Source organism: Parambassis ranga, chromosome 15 (assembly GCF_900634625.1).
Source record: "Parambassis ranga chromosome 15, fParRan2.1, whole genome shotgun sequence".
Lineage (NCBI taxonomy): Eukaryota > Metazoa > Chordata > Actinopteri > Ambassidae > Parambassis > Parambassis ranga.
The window spans coordinates 4,364,754-4,384,526 of NC_041035.1; the positions used below are offsets into that span (position 1 = coordinate 4,364,754).

General features: G+C 40.1%; 1 protein-coding gene across 1 annotated transcript in view; it reads right to left on the bottom strand.

Annotated features, from left to right (window-relative positions):
* nrg3a (neuregulin 3a) overlaps positions 1 to 19,773 on the bottom strand; it is a 270,445-nt gene that overhangs the window by 46,065 nt on the left and 204,607 nt on the right. Inside the window, exons 3-4 of the mRNA XM_028424101.1 lie at positions 8,143 to 8,216; positions 4,846 to 4,848 (exon numbers count right to left, since the gene is read on the bottom strand). Coding sequence (XP_028279902.1) covers positions 4,846 to 4,848; positions 8,143 to 8,216 — 77 coding nt within the window. The remainder of the gene's footprint in view (positions 1 to 4,845; positions 4,849 to 8,142; positions 8,217 to 19,773) is intronic.

The following is a 19,773-nucleotide window of genomic DNA, read 5'->3' on the forward strand; positions in this document are numbered from 1 at the left end:
GCAGTACAAAACACTGGCTTTTTTAAAGTTGTGGCGATCAATGTGAATTTCCATTTTTTCCTCTGCCTCTCTCCAGTTTTCTGATTGCTTGCTATCCCTGTCCATAGCAATAGATGGGCGGAAGGTAAATTGGCCTTAGCAATCAGCATCCATTAAGCTCCACTGCAGTCGATTTTGCATTTGCCACAGAGTTCACCCGCACTTTGAGGGATATAATCTCAAAGGACAATAAAGCTTCATGTGTTTTTGTCCATTTAAAGAGAGATGAATGCATAGATGGATTTTTCGCTGTTGTAGGAAGAGGAAAATATGAAGGAGAGCTTCAGCTGTTATTGACGCTGTTAAAGCTAGAGACGTACCACAATGCATGTGATTAACTTTCATCAGCCGACTGACTCCGGTACAAATCCAATACTTTGAGGGCTGCAATTATTTTAGTGTTCTAAATTCAATTCTCTTGAATTAATTTAGCCTAATGATGGTCACAGAGATGATATATATATCATATTATTGTGGGCACATACTGTGTGCACATGGCTTCACCATCAGTGGCACACAGAAATAGCCGCCATGATGTGATGATGTGATATCTATAATTCCTGAATACAGTTAAGCAGACGGTGTGCTCTAATGAACCTGGAGGAGACCGAGTCAGTGAGTCAAGAGTGGCCCAGGCGGTCGATGAGGCCCACCTGCAGCTAATTAACCTTTGCCTATATGTGTGTGTTTCGATAGAAGCCAAGAGAGAGGGAGGAGCTGGCGGACCAACTGCCAGCACCCTGCTGCGTGCCTTGGACCTGAAAGGCAGGAGTGTAAATGACTGCCATCGTCAGACTCTTGATTTAGTCTGTGGAGAGGTGAACCCACCAATTTCTGTGTGTGGAATATGTTCAATGTGGAAGCGAGACGGATAAACACTTGTTGGGAATATCAAATCTAGCCTGTGTAACGAGGTCATTTTGTCATGTGCAAGCAACACCATCAGACAGCTGTGAAACTTGGCAAGCTCAGGCAGAGGGCAGAGATTTCCTGAGAATTTACTGCCACCACCTCAGAATATTTTACATGTGCTGTCTTCTCATTTTCCCTAGCTTTCAACATCAACGCAGTGGCATGAAGAATGCTATCCTGCTCTATACAGTGACATAGAATTTGAAGATTTGTGAGACCTCTAATGCTTCATTTATATTGCAACTGAGCATTGACCACTGAAGGGCTGCAGGCCCCGGCACATTCACTTGCAGCCAACAATAGAAGCCAATAGCAGCCGACAACATTGTATAGTGAAGTTATCTTCAGTATTTTCTATGCAAAACTTACTCGTATCTATGAAACTTCTTTCTCATGTTATCCCACCTTTTTTGTGGTTATTGTATGTGTATAATCATTTTTAGGGATGTCCCAATCAGGTTTTTTTGCCCTTGAGTCCGAGTCTGAGTCATTTGATTTTGAGTATCTGCCGATACCGAGTCCCAATCCGATACTTTCAGGACTCTCTATAAAGGCACTCATTGCAGAAAACTCTGTGTGTGTGTGTGTGTGTGTCACGCTACCGCCACACTGGGAGATTTCACACACGCATCGAAGTCTCGAACCTAGGACCTCTCGCACCAAAAGCAGCTGTCATACCCCTACACTACAAGACACAGAGCCACCCTGCATAGAAGGCATTAACTTTGACAGTCCTGATAAATATATATCCGAGTCTTGATCGGGAGGTAATGTCCGATTCCGATCAAGTCTGAAATCACGTAATCGGGCCCGATTTCCGATCACGTGATCGGATCGAGACATCCCTAATCATTTTTATCTATACCTAACCGAATAGTTTTAAGTGAGTTAAAGCAATGTGGTGTTCCCGGCAGGTCATTTAGCACTTCAATATGAAAGAAAGCAGTGCTCTGAAAAACAGCACATGTACTTTGTTTTCATTAGTGTTTTAGTGTGTAATTGCTGTTTCATTACTGTACTACAAAAGAACCTCATGGATTATGTTACTAATGTAATCCAGTGCAGCTTCCTGCATACCAGCACAAACACATAGTGAGAGGGAAAATAGTGAAGATGATAAATGGGTAAGATGTATTCTTTTCATCTGCTTTCAAAGAGACCTGCTGTCAAAAAGAGACTTCTTTTGTTGTTTTTAATGGGTAGACTCAATGCGAATGTTGCCATTTCCATCGCCCCAGACACACGCCAATTAAAATAAAAGTAGTCCGTGCCTCTGCAGTGGAGCTAGGTTCAAAGCAAGGAATATGGTTTTTAATACTATAAAGTACAAAATGCTAAATCTTGATGTGGGATTCAAAGGTTTTTTAATCTGCTCCTAGTGATTGTTAGGCATGACACAACCTCATAACTTTCTCATCTTAGCTCAGACACTCTCTAAAACGTGAAGCGTCAGGCACACAGACACACACTTACACACTTGACAGTTCTTTATCCATATCCTGGTAAGTTGGATTTGCCTTGCCACATTGAGTCAGTATAAGTAGGAAGGCTGATGCCAGAATCATCAAGTGCTTCTGAGCGTTAAGTCAGATGGTGTGAATTCAATGGGATGGGTTTCCTGAGACTAGGCTTTGCACCGTGCAGTAGGGTGTTGATGCAACCGTGCAGAAACACAAATGCAAAAAAATGTAGAGCACGGATCACCCGTGAACAAACAAAAACAACCGATTGTGACCGCATCGTTTGAGTAAAGTAAACCGAGGATGCTTGGTTTGGTCTTGCACCTCTAAACAGTGCCTTAGAATATAGTGCATGTGTGCTTATGGAGCTTGTGGCATTTATTGACTACATTGTTTCCAAACACCCACAATATATAATCTGAGCTCTGTGTTTTTGTGACTTTACATGAGCAAATGTCAGATGCTTTATTGACACACTTTTATAGAGCATAACCTCCGACACACAAAGGTGCTTCTTGTTTTTCCTGAGGATATTTCATTCGTAGTGTCTTTCCTGCACATAACTACGAGTGGAAGAATATCCACAGTCATGAATAATCATTGATCACATGCTTTAAGGTGGTTCACATTGACCTTGCCTCAACAGTCGGACCTTGATAAAACATGAAGTTTAAGGCTATTGCGCTTTTTATGACTCCTTATAGACTGGAACATACAATACATTGTGAGATATGAGGTTGTATTGTGTTGGAAATTGGACTTGCATGATTACTGCGATGTTATCGTGTGTGGTGCGCACAAACCTGCAGAGCATGAAATCAGATCTCATAATGATAGCATGAAATAAATTCGTCTTCAGATTTAAATCGCTAAATCTCTCGCTCTGCATCTATGGGATGTGATATGATCCACGTGCAGTTGACAATATGTTGATTGTGAGAGTACACAGTAAAACCTTTCACTAAGGTTCAACATGTTTTTCAATGTGGCCTGGACAATAACTGCAAGAGGACCGCGGGAGACAGCGGAAGGAGTAAAGAAAGAGACTGATGTACTGTAACGCCGAAGAGAGAGAGAGAGAATCCATTTAGTGTCTTCTATGTTGGCTTCTGAATGCTGTATTATAATGTGAAAGTTCTTCAGAATGGGTGGTGCCAATCAGCAACCTTCCAGTTCGAACAACAAAAGCTGTGTTCACAAAGGAAGCATTTTGAACTCATTTTGTCGAGCACAGGAAAAAAAAAAAATGATTTGACATACTGTATGTAAGGATGACAACAAAAGCCTTTGTTGCTCTTTGACAGATTCAGGGGAAGACCTAAATAAATCTCTGATCTCAAACGCAGTGCGCTAAACAAGTTGGGTGACAGTTGTAGTGTTGAGCCAGCAGCATATTGAGGAGTAAATGCACATCAGTGTGTCGTGCTGATCCGCAGGGAAGTCTTTAACTTCAGGTTTAGCTTCTAGCTACATCTTTAACACTTTATGAACCAGAATGTGTTGGCCAAAGCACCAACACAAATATGTGTATTTTATATCACAGCACATTATAAAAGTAGCATCAGTATATGATTATTTGATTTATGGAACATGCTTTTTTTGTAATTAGGACAATCACTATTGTTTTTCCTTCTTCCTGTGGTATTTATCTCTTTAAATGTTTTATATAATCCTGCCTGTTATTTATTTCATTATTCATCTATTATTCAGTATTGTTTTGCAGTTTGAAAAGCCAGGTCTTTTAGAAAATGTGTTCTGAATTGTCTGAGATACAGGGTGTCTCTCCTTGTTTTGCTCAGAGGACAGAAATTTCTCCATGTCTGTCTTGCTGTGTCATTCTGTTTGTATAGCCATCGGAGTCATGACACTGCTTTTGTCCTCCGAGACCCCGAGACAGTGTGATAGCCCTGCTCAGAAGATGTGTCCACTTTTCATCCAGCCTCTCTCCTCCTCACTCGTGCCCTTCCTTACTTTCCATCGAGACCGCACCATGCCAGAGGTCCTTGGCAGCGTTTGTCTGCCCTGCTGGTGAACCTTTTTAGCTGGCGCAATTCAAACCTCGGTCCATCTGAGGCCTGTGCCACTTAGTGTTAGGAGATGAGTTGGACAGAGAACTGTAGGCTGGGGAGAAGGGATGAGGTCTGACGCTTGGACAAGATGCATGTTGAGGAAAGTATGGCACGGAGGAGGTTAGCTAGAGACAGATGGGGGGCGAGGGGGGCCGTCTGGAGGGAAATTTGGAAGAGGGAAAGAGGGATGTCAACACGGAGACAAACTCGAGCACGAGACACAGAGGTAACCCAGGAAATTAGGATTTGATTAGTTGCGAGCAAAGGAGTCAGGTAGAGTGATGTTGTGACAAGATTAGCTGAGGGGTGAGGAAAGAAGAGGGAGGCCACAATCTGCCACTCTTCTTTTCCAACTTTGCACTTACCAACTTTGTGAAGCAGGAGGTGGTTGAATACAATGCACAAAAAGAAAGAAAGAAAAGGACGGTGTTACTGAAAGAAGAAATCCCTAGGCCATAGGACATCATTTTGTAGTAACAAACAGAGCAGGGATTTGTTGAAAATAAGTGAGGTAGTAGAAACCAGTGAGAATGACCTGAAACTAGGCCGGTCGATTCTTTCTATTAGAAAACGAACTGAGGATAGAGATTTGGCATCAAGTTCGAGAAAGAGTAGATGAAGGAGATCAGGAGTGAATGAGGAAAAGCAGTGCCAGCTAAATCTGAAACAAGCAGAAAGGTGTACAGGCTTTTACTCTGCCAAAATGCCAAAAGACTTTACTTTCTTTTTTTTCTCCATTCCTTTACTTTCTTTTCTCTCGTTGCACAATAATGACTCAGTAACTCCCAGACAATTTATATGGAAATTTACCCCAAAGAGTCCTGTGACGATTAGACTAATAATTGGTGACTCGAGTTAGGTGAGGAAACCAATTAGAGGTTATGGTTAGGTTGTGGTTCTTCTTGCTGTTGAAACTCAATTCTCTTCACCCCTGGAGTTACACATCGGTGCCACTAGCAGTTCAGATCCTGGAATCTGTGTTTCACACAACATAGCAACTTCCAGAGCATGCAGCTTTATTTTCCTGTAATTGCCAAGCATAGTTGGAAAAAATGGAGCCCTTGGGCAAAGATGTAAATGACCTCCCCTTCTAGCTAGCGAGAACACGCTCCCTCAGTTAGAAATGTGGCAGTTGCATTTGTTTTTCAACTTTTCCGAGCTTCAACATAAAATGAACAAGCTGCTGCTCGAACAGCCCAGCAATGGCGATACTTTATTTTCATATGAATGTAAGCCATGACCTTTTTCTAAACCAGGCCAAGTATTTTTGTTGCTTATAGCCAATATAGGATATTGATGCACAACATCTGCTTCATATGAGATCCCATGATGTGTCTATGATAACATAGCATCATGAACATTGTCTATTATTATCTTGAAATATTACAACTTGTTTAAGTTTAGAAAGAAGAAAATCTCTGACTTTTTCTCTAAAACATCTGTAGTCTGCAGGATAAAGTTACAATGTTTACCACTGGGAGTATTTTTTATTTTCTGCTGTGAAAGTACTCATATAATCATCCTGATTTAACATTTTAAATGTCACACAGGTTTGATATTACTTTGGGTGCCTCCTCAATGACTCTGCCAGCAGCCCTTTATTGTGAAACTAATATATTTTGTGCTGTGGATAAACAGCAATAATTCATTCAGGTGTGAATCTGGGTTTCCTGAATGACATACAATAATATTTGCAATAGTGTATCACTGTCTATGAACTTTACTGGGGACTAAATATGTATTCAATGTTGATGTTATGTGTAAATAGAAGATTTACTGTAATAATACAGTATAGGTGGAGCACCTATACTGTGTAATTACATGAAATCCTCTATTTATGGTTTTGGAGCTACATTTGAGGCTGCATCAAAATACATTAAAAAAGCACCATAGGTTTTTAGCAAATGACATAATACTTTTTAATATTTTTCTTTCCTCTTCATTTCAAGAGTAATAAAATAACGCCAAACAATCCTTTGATATATTTTCATGCAAAACAGACCTTTTTTCATGTCATGAGTTGTCACAGTAGGGAAAGCACAGGTGTATTAATGATAGCCTGAATATATTTAGAAGAGGCTTTTGTGCATGCTGCTTACTGTCATGTGTTACTGGGACACTAAAGCCATTATTAATACAGCTGTGCTTTCATTACTGTCACAATGCTGCTGCTGTAAAAGAGCAGCATATAGACTTGTGCAACATGCAGCTGTGTGTCTTCACTTTGATCCACAGATACAGCGGCAAAAACAATCAACGTGCGTCTCCGCCTGGCATCTGACAAAGCGCCCGAGCGTTGAGGTATGGTAGCCCTTTCTCAGTTTAGCAATACATTCAGGTCAGTAGGTTGGTGTAGAAACAAAGCGACGGGTGTCACTTCACTGCACACCACTGTTGTTCTAACAAGGACAATTACCCTAATACTTGCTTGGAATTAAAAACCTCATTACAGAGACTTAATTAATGATCTGTAAAGTAAAGGATATTAACAAATAGCAAGCGATAACACTGTTGTTGCATTCGCTACATCTAATCTACATGTCTCATTTAATGGCACATTCTCCTTTGCAATCATGTATATCGTTTCATAACGGCACATTGATATTTTAATATTAGCAGAGTAGAAGAGGATTTTTGACATTGGACAAATACAGATTACAAATCCTCATGGCACATTGAAGTCCTTTTATGGTATGGTGATATTACAGTGCAGGAAAAGTCATGGTTAAACTAATGCACTGCCACAACATTTGTGCCCCCTGACAAGGTTGCTTATTTTTTTGGAATGAGCTAAGGGAACTACACAAAATTAATATGTCGTATGAGACAGTGAGCAGTAAGGACAGACGTTAAGGCAATTGGTGTTTTTCCCTCACCTCTATGACATTGAGAGCGCCATGTGAAAAAGAAGTCTGAGGATATTTGAGAAGAGACTGAAAAGGTAATATGAGGACAAATTATGTGAAAGGGTTCAACTTCTTTCCAATCTGAAAGTTTGATGATGAAATTTGTACATTTTTGTCTTGCTCTTCCATCTAAAACCAAAACACATTTACTTTATTCTACTTTGCAGGAGCCTTTTTTCCACAGTGCGTATCAAAGCATGTAACAGCATTCGCTTTCATTTTCGAGTCCCACACCCCTGCTGCTTTTCTAATCAGGGACTGACACTCACCTGGGATACAAGGTGAATGCAATTAGTGTAGCTACATCTAGCTGCTGAGATCAAAAACCTGCAACAGTCTGGGCTTCCAAAGGCCATATCAGCACCCACTGATAGAGCAAATATGCATAATAATGCACAATACACATAGGAACTTAAGGTTTGGACCACAAATAACACTTGAGTGTTCCTGATGCTGATGTCCAAATTTCTATCCTGTGAAAGTACACACACAAACAGAGCAGATTTCCATTTGGCTGAGGGCTTCTGTAGCAGCTGTCAAACCATTATTATACAGTGTATTCGTTTGTCTTGTTTACATGGCATATCTGAGGAGCCAGCAGCAAAAAGACATACAATAAATCTCAGAGTAAGTGGTGAACACTCCTAAGGGTTTAGTAATGCATCTCCATCCTCATCAAAGTCATCCAAGAGCCAGGGCAGCCTTTGTTTCTGACTTTTATGTTATGGTCAAAGGTTAAAAAACACAATGTCTTACTTGGGTCTGACAGGATGGAGTCTGTCTTGGGCAGAAACTGGTCACAGCGGATTCCTTGGTAGCCTTCTCGACACCTGGTGGGCAAAGAGAAATATATAATGAGTCTCTAAGTCATGTAGATGTGCTGAGAAACAACAGCTGCACGTAAAAATGTCTCCTCATGTTTCAAAACAAAGGCAAGAGCTCAGGCTTCTTGGGAATAAATTGCACAGAATGTGCAAAGTAAGGCAAACGGAGAGGTAGAAATTAATGAAGAGGTGATCTTTAGATGTTACTAAGAATGAATTTTCTTGAAAAACAAAGCACCCACAAAGCGTGCTGCAGTAGAAAAAACAGCATCCATACCCCATTAAATGAGGGGCCTATAACCTTTCTCTGTGTACATCTAAATGGGTTTTTTTGCTTGGTCAGGAAATCACAGAAACCTCCTAAAAGGACCATGGTGCACAAACCGCCCAGTGTTTTCCCCCTACCTTCAATCTTTTCAAGTGTGCAAATTAACTGAAGACACATTTCATAGTTTCTGCATGGTCTCTGGACTTTTAGGAAACTGTTGAATTTTGATTGGCACATTAGTGAGAGTGCCAGTCAGGCAATGATCATTAAGCAGCTAATGAATTCTGAAATGTGCTTGGGCTGCCCTTCAGAAAATGTCCTAGGAAAAGGCGGTGCATTGCGAGGATGTGTTTTTAATTAATTTCAGCTCAATAAATATCTCCTTATCAACATATGGAAGTGTAACTGTGTCTTACAGAGGACAGAGATAGCGGAGAGGGCTATAGTGCCAGTTATGTGGTGAAAAGCTTAATTGGGTGCCTCGCTTGGTTTGGATATCAATCTTTGCCTCTGGCCATTTGTAACCTGTTTGCTGCTCTGCTTTTTCCACTGTCCCTCTTGAGGGAAAATGCAAGTCTCATACATGCAAATAAAATATTAACTTTAGAAAAAGTAGTTTGAGATGACATCTCGAAATTCGACCGCAATCATTTCTCGTTCACATTGTTTCACTGATTCTCACTTTAACCCAACCTGCATTCAAATGTCTCCACCCTGTGTTAACCCCCATGGCCATAAGAGAAAACACTTTGAGATCAAGCTTTTTAAAGAAATGCCATGTGACATATTAACGTTTTCACTCTGCAGAATGATAATGGTGACCCTCTTTTTGTTTGTCATCTACAGTGAGTGATTTTCAATTATTAAAGCATCTGCAGTAGGCGGGGAAAGATACACCCGACTGTGTATGTTTTGCGGTATGCTAAGAGCACATCCTCGCTGCTGGGATGTAGAGAGAGGGTGCATGTGGTGAGACATAAGGTGATAAGAGAGGCTGTGACAGACTACACAACAGAAATGTAACAGACAATGGAATGTGTTGTGACAGTAAAGTGAATCTCTCTGATGTAATTGGAAAATGCAAGGTGTATCAAACTTCAATTGTTTCAATTTAAGTACTCTGGGTGGAGCTGTGACACAGTGCAAAACCGAGTGTTGTGTGATGCATTTTCCATCCTGCATGTTAAGAATAGTTAATTTTGCTTCTCACCGATATAGAGATTTGGGCAGGTTTGAGTCTTGGTTACCATAGTAACAAATTCAGCCCCTTTCATAATATCATATCTAGATATCTAGGTAGAAAAAGATTTGCAGAGATTTCTGTATAATCTACTGTATGCTCAAGTGACTGATTAACTGTACCCTTGAGCGCAAAGTTGTCTTGGGTGCACGCTAGTGACAATTCATCCTTAGAATGCCTGCAAGTGTGGCGAGTCATCTGTGTATACATGCAAGCAACTAAGCACAATATTCTTGAGTCTGCTCAAGATACCGATTTAAAAGCCTATGCCCACCTAGACAGGCCAGTGAGTGCTGTGAGGGTCATGTTTTTTGACTTCTCCAGTGCCTTCAACACAATCAAGCTGGCTCTTCTAGGTGAGAAACTGACAGCGATGCAGGTACATCCCCCCGGTCTGTCATGGATTGTGGACTATCTAAGTGGTAGACCGCAGTTTGTGCGTATGCAGCAGTGTGTGTCAGACTGAGTGGTCAGCAGCACCGGGGCCCCACAAGGGACAGTCCTCTCTCCCTTCCTCTTCACTTCCTACACCTCTGACTTCAGCTACCAGACAGAGTCATGCTACCTTTAGAAGTTTTTTGATGACTCCGCCATAGTTGGACATATCAGCAAAGGTAGAGAGTCTGAGAACAGGACTGTGGTGGACAGCTTTGTCACACGGTGTGAGCAGAACCATCTGCTGCTCAATGTGGCAAAGACAAGGGAGCTGGTTGTGGACCTTAGGAGGACCAAGATACCACTGAGCGCCACAGGAGGTCATTTCTTCCTGTGGCCATCAAACTGTACAAATGGAAATTACAAAAATCGAATTCCCTACTCATGTTGTTGGTCTTTTTATGCATGATGTAACCAACTTTTCATGGATGTCATTTTGGCATGTGACGGGAGAAGCTGTGAGGCTCTATAGCCATTCTGCAGCTATATAAGCACTACTGGTGATGTTAATTAGCACATAGTGGTAAGCTGCTATAATTCATCATTGAAGTTTCCTAAAGGCAACTGTCGACATTGTATTCACAAGAGAACAGGATTTCTGTGTGAATGGCAAACAGAGGTTTTCCACAATAACCCAAGGGCATATTTTTTACTCAAATATGTGATTTAGCAAACAACTGAATGTTTTTTATATGTGAGTCGCATTCATCACACCACATCACCTTGCTGACAGATGGTAATGATATCAACCATGCTGCTAAGCAGGCCTCAAAAATCCCATCATTTGTCAAGGTGTCAGTATTGCCGCCTCTCCTCTCCAAGTTTGTTGTTGTCAGTAGTGTTGCAGTGTGCGATGCCAAATGTGTGTTGTGTGGGAGACGGAGAACAAAACAAACAAATACAGTCGCCTTGTTTTATAGACACGATTTTAATCTCATCGGAAAACTTTTGTAAAAGTGGTTTTCAGATGTTGCTGTTAAAAGCTTACTCAGGGACGCGCCACTTATAAAATTTTAGGTCACGTAAATGAAAAGACAAACTAAACACAACAAGTTTTAAACAATGTGAAAGCCAGAGGAGGAAGGCAAAATTTCCCCACAAGACGCAGAAAACAATTTGGGGTTTAGGCTTCGGCTTTCAATTCAGGATCAGTAGTCAGACGTACACTTATAACGGATCTTTGTGCTAAATTTGTGGTCATTTAACACATCTCCAGCTTAGTGAACCTGACAGGAGGCAACCTTTGCCGCACTTAGTGGGGGGAAAGGGTGATAATTAAAAGAACAGAGGCTTAACATGGTGACAGTGTGTCTGTGTCACGCTCATTAGGAGAAAGAGGGTAATAAAAACATACTCTAGGGTAAAAGAGAACACAAAACATACAATTATGCACAGCTGCACAGACACTGCCTCCCTAATGTGTGCCCACAAGCACCACAACAGTGTTGTAATACCCATCTTTATCATATCCAGCGCGGTCCAAGAAGTTATTGTTAACTCTGCTTTTTTGTTTGCCTGTGCTGCTCCCAGCAGAGATCAAAAACATATCCGAGTGTTGCTTCACGAAGTTCTGAGGAGTGAATCTGAGAATGGATGAGAGACTGTTAGAGGGTACTGAGTTGCATGCCTTCTAATTAGCACTGCAGTCATTAATTAAAAGAAAACAGGGTGAGAATGCATGTGAATGCACGTGTGTGTGTGTGTGTGTGTCTTTGTATGTAAGACCACACGTTTTCAGTGTGAATCTCTCACAAATGTACAAAGAAGGCAACACAGCGCAGAGGATAAATATAAACATCCCGCCTGGAGGATGATAAATCTCTGCAAAGGGAAGTGTGAAAACACATGCATTGGTGAACAAAGGCACGCATACATATGCAGAACAGAATGTGTGGGGAACATGTACATTCCAGTTAAGAAGTTCCTTGTATGAAGGGGCAAAAACATGGCATTTCTCTCTAAACTTTATGTCACAGATATTACTTATTTTATGTTTTATGGAGAATAAACATGTTGAGTGTAACTGAAAAGATCATACAGAGAGAGGTATACAACTTTTTTTTTAATTTTATAGGTAAGTATTTTTTCCCTCTTTCTGGACACTTACACATTAACATTTACACTCTGAATCTCCTCAGTTCCACTGCGGCAGTCGTACCTGGCTCAAGGGCGCTTCAGTGATTTATTTTGCAAGTGTGGAATTTAAACTGTGCATTATACATGCTGCAAACTTTGCAAAGTACTTTTTGAGTACTTTTTGGTCCCAGCTACACTTGTCATGCACACATTATTGGGATATGGTGAACTAGAACAAGTGGATCAGACTGAAGATTTAAAAGAATTGTTTTTTTTTAATGTGTGGTAAGAGATAGAAAATGTTTACTGATTCTCCTGCCAGATACTAAAGAGGTAACACAAATAAAATAATGACGCTGTGTTTCCTGTGTCAAACATAAAAAGACCCAAGCTGCATCTCTCCTTGGCAAAGCGGCCGTTCAGACCAATTTAACACCATGCAGCCTCATGATAGTGTCACGCTCAACTGTCTATTAAAAGAAAATATGCTACAGTGCATTGGTCAGACTGCGGCTGGTTGGCTCAATGATCCTCATGTTGTGTTGTTTCAGTGTGAAATTCCTTTTTTTTTTTTTTAAAACGGTCGATTTACTGGACATAAATTGACCGTAAAAAACTAAGCAATAGCTGAGGAGAAGTGCAGTTCCTGTCATGGCTAGAAGCTGAAAAATGTTCAGTAAAGAATTAGAAGGTAACAGTCAGCTACCAATTAAAATAATGAAGGCATCACAATGTGTTTGAGGCATAAACTGATTCTTGGTTTTGGTGTTAGACATTTCAACATGTGACAAACAGAAGTAGTTGTAACTGATATATTCTTTAATTTTGTTATTTGTAATTAGGCTTTAGAAATGATAAAGCTTTGTTTGTGAAGTAATATTATTTGATGTATTAAATCCTAATGCAATCCAATATGTCTGCCTGACTTTAATAGCAACTTTCTGCTTGGTTTGTTTAATCAGACCTGCAGACAAGCAAATACAATTGACAGGCAGCACTTCAAAGAGGCCCAGAGATGATTACTTTTCTGCTTTAATGACATTACGTATCACCCGACCGTATGCGTTTCTATTCATTCCTACCGTTCTTGATGGGGCTGAAAATTGAAATGAAAATCTAGCTATGCTGGGTATCAAGGGAAGTCTTTTTTTCCAGATGGGGTGATTGAAATGCGTCTGGGGCGCCATGTCTCTGCCTGGCAGTTTATGAGCAGCAGGCAGGGTATGAAGCTATGTGTGTGTGTGTGTGCATTGTATGCGGTTATACTGCACTTATGTGTTGGAACTATTTTAATCATACCAAAAAAGGCTTTTCTTGAAGTATTTGGGAATATGCAAATAGTTGTTTTGTGTAAGCAACAGGGAAAACAGTTCCATCTAGCAAAGCTGCTGAGGTGTCCGAATCCCCAGCTATGTACTTCCTCCTAGGGGATGCAAAGCTGTTTCTAAGTCAGGAAATTGTAATCGAGTAATCTGGGCCTGCACCACAGTTTTACCTCCCACAGGAGGAGTCTAAGTCGTGGGCTGGTGAGAAGGTGTACTACATTAGCTAGCTGGTTCTATTCTGAGCTCATTCCAAATATCTGAAATGTCCACAGATATAACTGAGTAAACTCCATCTCACAAACTTGTTTTTTCAGTTACTTTTATAGGTCAGGACGATCGAGTTGAAAGCTGAGTTTTACTTCCAGGCTCATCTCTCTCTCCTGACAACATCAGATTCTGCAGCTGCAATCAGTCACTCAATCTCTCACTACCCTGATTCCTGAGCAGAATCCCACGATACTTGAACTTCTTCAGACCGGTCTGCTGCATTCAACTCAAGCGTGGAGTGTCAAGATGTATGACACACTAAAGGGCCAATGGTCACCTGCCGTGTGAACCTGCAATGGATCTTGAGGCTGTAGAAACCGGCTCTTTATCTGTTTTAAAATTTGTTCTTTTATTTTTTCTTCATTATGTTGAAAACATCCAACAGTCCATCTAAGGGGGGTGGTGCTGCAGCACAAGGATAGCTTTGTGAGCATTGCAATGAAAATTTAATCATCACATTGAAAAACTCAAATAAGGCTGAAGAGTCATAGAGGAAATAGTTATAAAAAAACCTCTTGACGTGGCCAAAAGAAGCTGTTTGACCTCCAGACACAACATCACTCAACCCCATTAAAGTTTTCCAATGTGAAGGTAGAACTTTCTCAATGCATTAATTATTTTTTGCAATTATATTTTAAGTTTCACAAAGTTATTTTGGGAGATTGGATTGAACTCCACTTGCTCTTTTTAAAGAAATACTGCAGTGCACACTTAGAATGGTTAAATATTAGTAAGAAAGAGTGCAGACAAAAGTGTCCAGGTCACCATGAACCCAAAATTTAATTCAAGATTAAATGACTTTTCAAAGCTCTCTTTTTAATAAACATGAGAAACAAATCTGCTGCTCAAGATGCTCTTGCGTTAGGGTGTAATTGTGAACTAATACCATTCCAGTTTAATTTCTGCAAAATGGCCTCGATGGAGTTATAATTACTAAATTAGCTTCCGGACTAAGCCTGAAATTTCCAAGGTGAAGAAGAACATGTTCATTTGGCAGGCAATTTAAAACTTTGTCAAACTGGATCTCAGGGCACACCCATCGAAATTTTGTACCCTCAACATGTTTGCAAGTCAGCTCTCACATTCCCCTGCTCCTTTGTGACTGGGTGTGTTCTCTTGTTCAGTGCATATAAATGCTGAGTTCCTCTCTTTTCTTTTTTTTTTCTTTTTTAAATAAAACATGCCTCCCACTGAATGTTGCATACATGCCATGGTGTTTGAATGTACGCCCCTCACTCCATCTCCCCATGGGTCCTGTGAAACCTCATCTCAAACTTGCAACCCTTTCAACAGAAGCAGGAATTTGCTCAATAATTTATAACACTGCATGGTCACTGATCCCTAAATTAAAACAAAAAAAACCTCTTTTCACTGATGTCTCTTATTTTTTATTCCTTCTTAACCACTCATCTTTTTACCTCAGCTTGCTTTTTGAGCCTCTTCTTTACATATCCTCAATGCCACAACTACTGTGAGGGATATAACTGATGCTATTAGTGAAAGAAATTTGACACTGAACTTCATAACAAAACGGCTTGCTGTCAGTTATATCAAGAGGATTTTCTTTATAAAAGAAAAACTTTGTGTCATTAGAATGTGGGCAGTATGTATAATTAAACAAGGTTTCCTCTGACATACCATACCATTCTTGGTTATGGTCTGCAGTTGGAATAAAAGTTTGCCTCTCCCCTCTAGTTCAGGAGAGGTTGCCTTAGTACATTTTATACTGTGGAAGACTATCATGTCACTCTCTATAAACACATTCTTTTTATATGCTATCTTGATAGGAGATAAAAATACCATTAACATTGAGATAACACTCGAATCCTAAGCCTTATCACTGCTCCTGTTCCCTTCCCTTTGACATTCTCTGTTTAAATATTAACACTTTATCACTTAGACCACTTATCTCTGTGCATAATAATTTGATTAGATTGTAGCTGTTAATTCTGTCTACAATGAGATTCAGGTAATATCTACCTAACTATCGCTTTATTGCATCTGGATGTTAAAGGAAGGTGCAGAGGTACTTAGATCAATCAAATTAGCTGTTATCTCTGTGACAAGCAACAGGTTTTTACATCCTATCTTTCAGATTAATGCATCGCCAGTTATGCAGAGTTTAAAATCTCGAGGAGGTGGACTGTGTCATACATGGACTAAAGTTTGATGTGGAAGTTCTTTGGCTGTCTGCACAGAGCTGCGACCTCAAGGCCACCCCAAAACCTTGGGGTTGAAATGAAATGCTGATTACCAGCTGTGGAACATGTGAGGGAGATCTCACTAATGGCTGAAAGGGAGCCAGTTCTGCAGCCAGGCTTCAAAATCAAAACTGGAATGTAAACATGCATGGATGAATCTTCTCTGATGTCATCCTAGGGTTTTCTTAACACTGGGTTTGAGGCATGGGCTGTCACCATCTTCCATCATAGGACTCTGCTCTAACTCCCAGCTAAACAAGATCTATGCCACAGTGCATATATCAGAGGCCAAACTGTTTTTGTACCAGGCTATAAACATGTTTATGCCTGCTGTAAAGTTGGCATTTTAACATGGAGGCCTAAAGAGATTGAATCACTTTTGGAAGCCACCAGAAACTGTTCGGCTCCATTTCTTAGCAACTGGGATAGAAGAAGTTTTGTTCAGAATACTATGTGTTAATCATAATCACAACACAACCAACCTCCCAAACAAAAAGAAAAACTATTTGTTTACTATGACTTGGCTGCAAACTGATTTCTTTGCGTTTTCTTCTTGATTTGAGATAATGAGTGTTTCTACCCTCAGTGTCATTTCTTGTCTGCTTGAGGGGCTGCAGTGCCCTTTGGCAGCTGTAACAAAAGAAACCATAGACCTTGGTTAAATAAGGAACAACGGGGTGGCACTTTTATCACTTAATTTCAGAAAAGACAAAAAAAAAAAAACACCAAAACAGCAAAATGCCAAAGGAGGATTTATGTGGGGAAGGCATGCAGTTTGTGTTAACAATATTCTCATTAAAACTTTGACCTTTGGACAAAATTAAGCAGCAGAAAAGTCCGTCAAGGTAATCAGATAATTAAACTCTCTCTCTTTTGCCTTCTGTTTCAGATGATTTCTGCATCCCTTCGGAAATATTTTTTCACTGTCAAAGTGTCACTTCACGCTGCTGATCCGGTTAGAGGGCACGTATAAGACAGCATTCGGCAAGGGTAATGCTTCACAAAGGAATTTAAAAGTTATAACCTTCTGGAAACTGGCAGTCACTTCATCTCCCAAATGTTGATGCTGAGGTTTAAACTGTTATGCATGTAAAATGTAATTTCACCGCTGGTACAATGTGCCACTGGCTCACAGGAAACATAACTAATGCTACTGCAAACTGCTCCGGAGACAGCAGATATTAGAATAGAAATGGAAAAAATAAAATGTGTCCGAAGGAGGGCTGTTACAGTATATTTACTAAACAGATGTAAAATGACTATAGAAGTCTTAACAATGAAGAAACAATCAGTAAGGCTGCCACACAGGGCAGAGGGGGATGTTGTCATTGTTGTCAATTGTTTTAATAATTAATAAATAATCTATTACTAGCTCAAGGTTTAATTTGAGTCTGATTGGTTTGTTAGTTGATCATAGGAACTTCAAGATACTCAAAAACACTTTTAGATATGTAATACTGTGGGCAGTATAACCAGCTAGCTGCTACCCTGAGTCACATAGCATCCAGTCGACTACAAAGGACAAAGGAGTGAGTGTTCGCATGTAGCCAACCTATATGATCTGCTGCATGATCTTGGCATGCTGCTGGGAAGTCGCAAGTGTAGAAACTGCCACAGGTTTGTTTTTACAGGCACAGAACTGTAAACAGTCTTACATATTTCATATTGTGCCAACACCATTGCAGCTTTGTGCAGTGAGGCTTGTAGTGGTGGATGGCAAGTTTACATCAACTCAAGCTGGGAGCAAGCTCCACGAGAACAAAGAACTTTCTTCTTGCTCCCCAGGTGGCAAGAACAAGACCGTTTCGGGGTCCCACCTTCAGTGCTACTTTGTAGCTCCTCAGTACTGGAGTGACTTTGTGTGAAAATGGAAATTAGCTTTATAAATTGTTTGTTAGTTCAAACACAGAGAAAAATTGCAGTTAAAATCAGTACACACCGTGTGAGAGAAACAGCAGTGAGAAAAGTACCACACATCTTATTCTAAACCAACATAGAAATACATATTTATGTTCAATTTACTGGTTGTCATTAGTCAATCCATTTCTTACACAATGCAGTCTTTTTTGCAAATAACACACAAGCAAACCACAGAAAGTAAAAAAGGGGGAAAAAAATCTTTTCAGGATTCATTTTGTCATTATTTCTGACCTGAAACACTTTGAGTCTAACCGAATTCAAAACTTCATAACTAGGAAGAAGCTAGTTACACAGAGCACTTGAAAGCGGCATCACACACCCTGCAAGCCAATTATTTTTAGAGAGCGAAGCAGTCAATATGGAACATGGGAAATGGCAAAGTAAATGCTGCCAAGACAAAGCTGCGATGTTTCACCCAGCAAACAACGGTTCCTGTCAGAGAAAGGTGTGGGTAAAAAAGGTTTAAATTAAGACATGCCTCCAAATCACATCTATTGGAACCATTTTGAATATATTTTTATAAATATTTTATCCATATAAAGCCATATACAGTACTGTAAAGCATCATTACAAGATAATAAGATATTCACTTGAATAAAATCACAACCTGAGCAGGAAGAGGCTGCATAATAGGGCATTATAATTTTCAGAAGATTATTACCAGCTATGATCATAGACTGACATAAACACATCCCCTACAGACATCAAAACCTTGATAAAAACAATTATTATCCCAGCAAAAGTCTAAGCAGTTTCTGAGCTGTCACACTTGGCAGGTGCTTATTTAAAATGTTGGTATTCGGCAAGGAAATGCTAGAACCCCTGACTGGAGACAGATCAGAATAATATCAAGCGGAGCGATGTTTAGTCCCCCAGTTGTGATATTGGATAACAGATGATCACACAAGGAAATTTGGCATTCACAGCAAGAGAGTAGAATGTGATTTGCATTCATTCAAACCCGAAGAGATGACCTTTGGTGTTCTCTCTTGTTACCCTCTGAGTGAACTCTCAAACAAAACCGGATTACTTTCATGGACACAGGCTCGTTTGATAAAAGTGTCAAAGTATATCCTTAGCAGAAAGAAGAGAATCAAAGGTATTAAGCAATACGAGCACGAGTAGTAGGGGCCCCGTCTAAAATCAGGCCTGATGGCTTTATTGTGCTACAGACAGCAGAGGGATGTGAAGTGGAAAATAATTTGATCTTTGAGTAATTCAGCGTGTTTTCAAACTTTAATGCATGAACTTGTCTTTGACCTCATATATTGAAACTGCTGCTTGAGAGAGTTTAATACACCACTGAGTAAAAAAAAAAAAAACATGCATTGATTGCGTACATGAACAGTGCACTGAAATGACACCTTGCTATGTCTAGATTAGTTCAGAAAAGAACTGTTAACAGCATATTAATTAACAAACAAAGCAAGAAGAAATGACCCTAAGTATCGGTTATATATAGCACCTAAGTATAGGCTATATGTAGCATCAACAAACTGCCCATAACATCCCTCATAGGTTTCTGAAGAGCTGTGGGAGGCTCAAACTGTCGCCATGTGACAGCATCACAGTCCGCCTCAACTCAGTTATTCCGAATAGGCAAAGACGGTACCAACCTGTCAGACCCTGCTTAGTGAAAACTAAAGCTGTCACTCACCCTACTTATTATGTCTGTACATCCTAACAATGTACAAGCATAGTAGTGGTGGTGTACTACCTTGTCTTAACAATTATTATGTTTTATATTGTGGGAATTATCAGCCATCAGTACACACTTAAAATTCCGCTGTGCCGCTTTTGAGAAGCACTCATTTTAAACTGTTTTTACAAC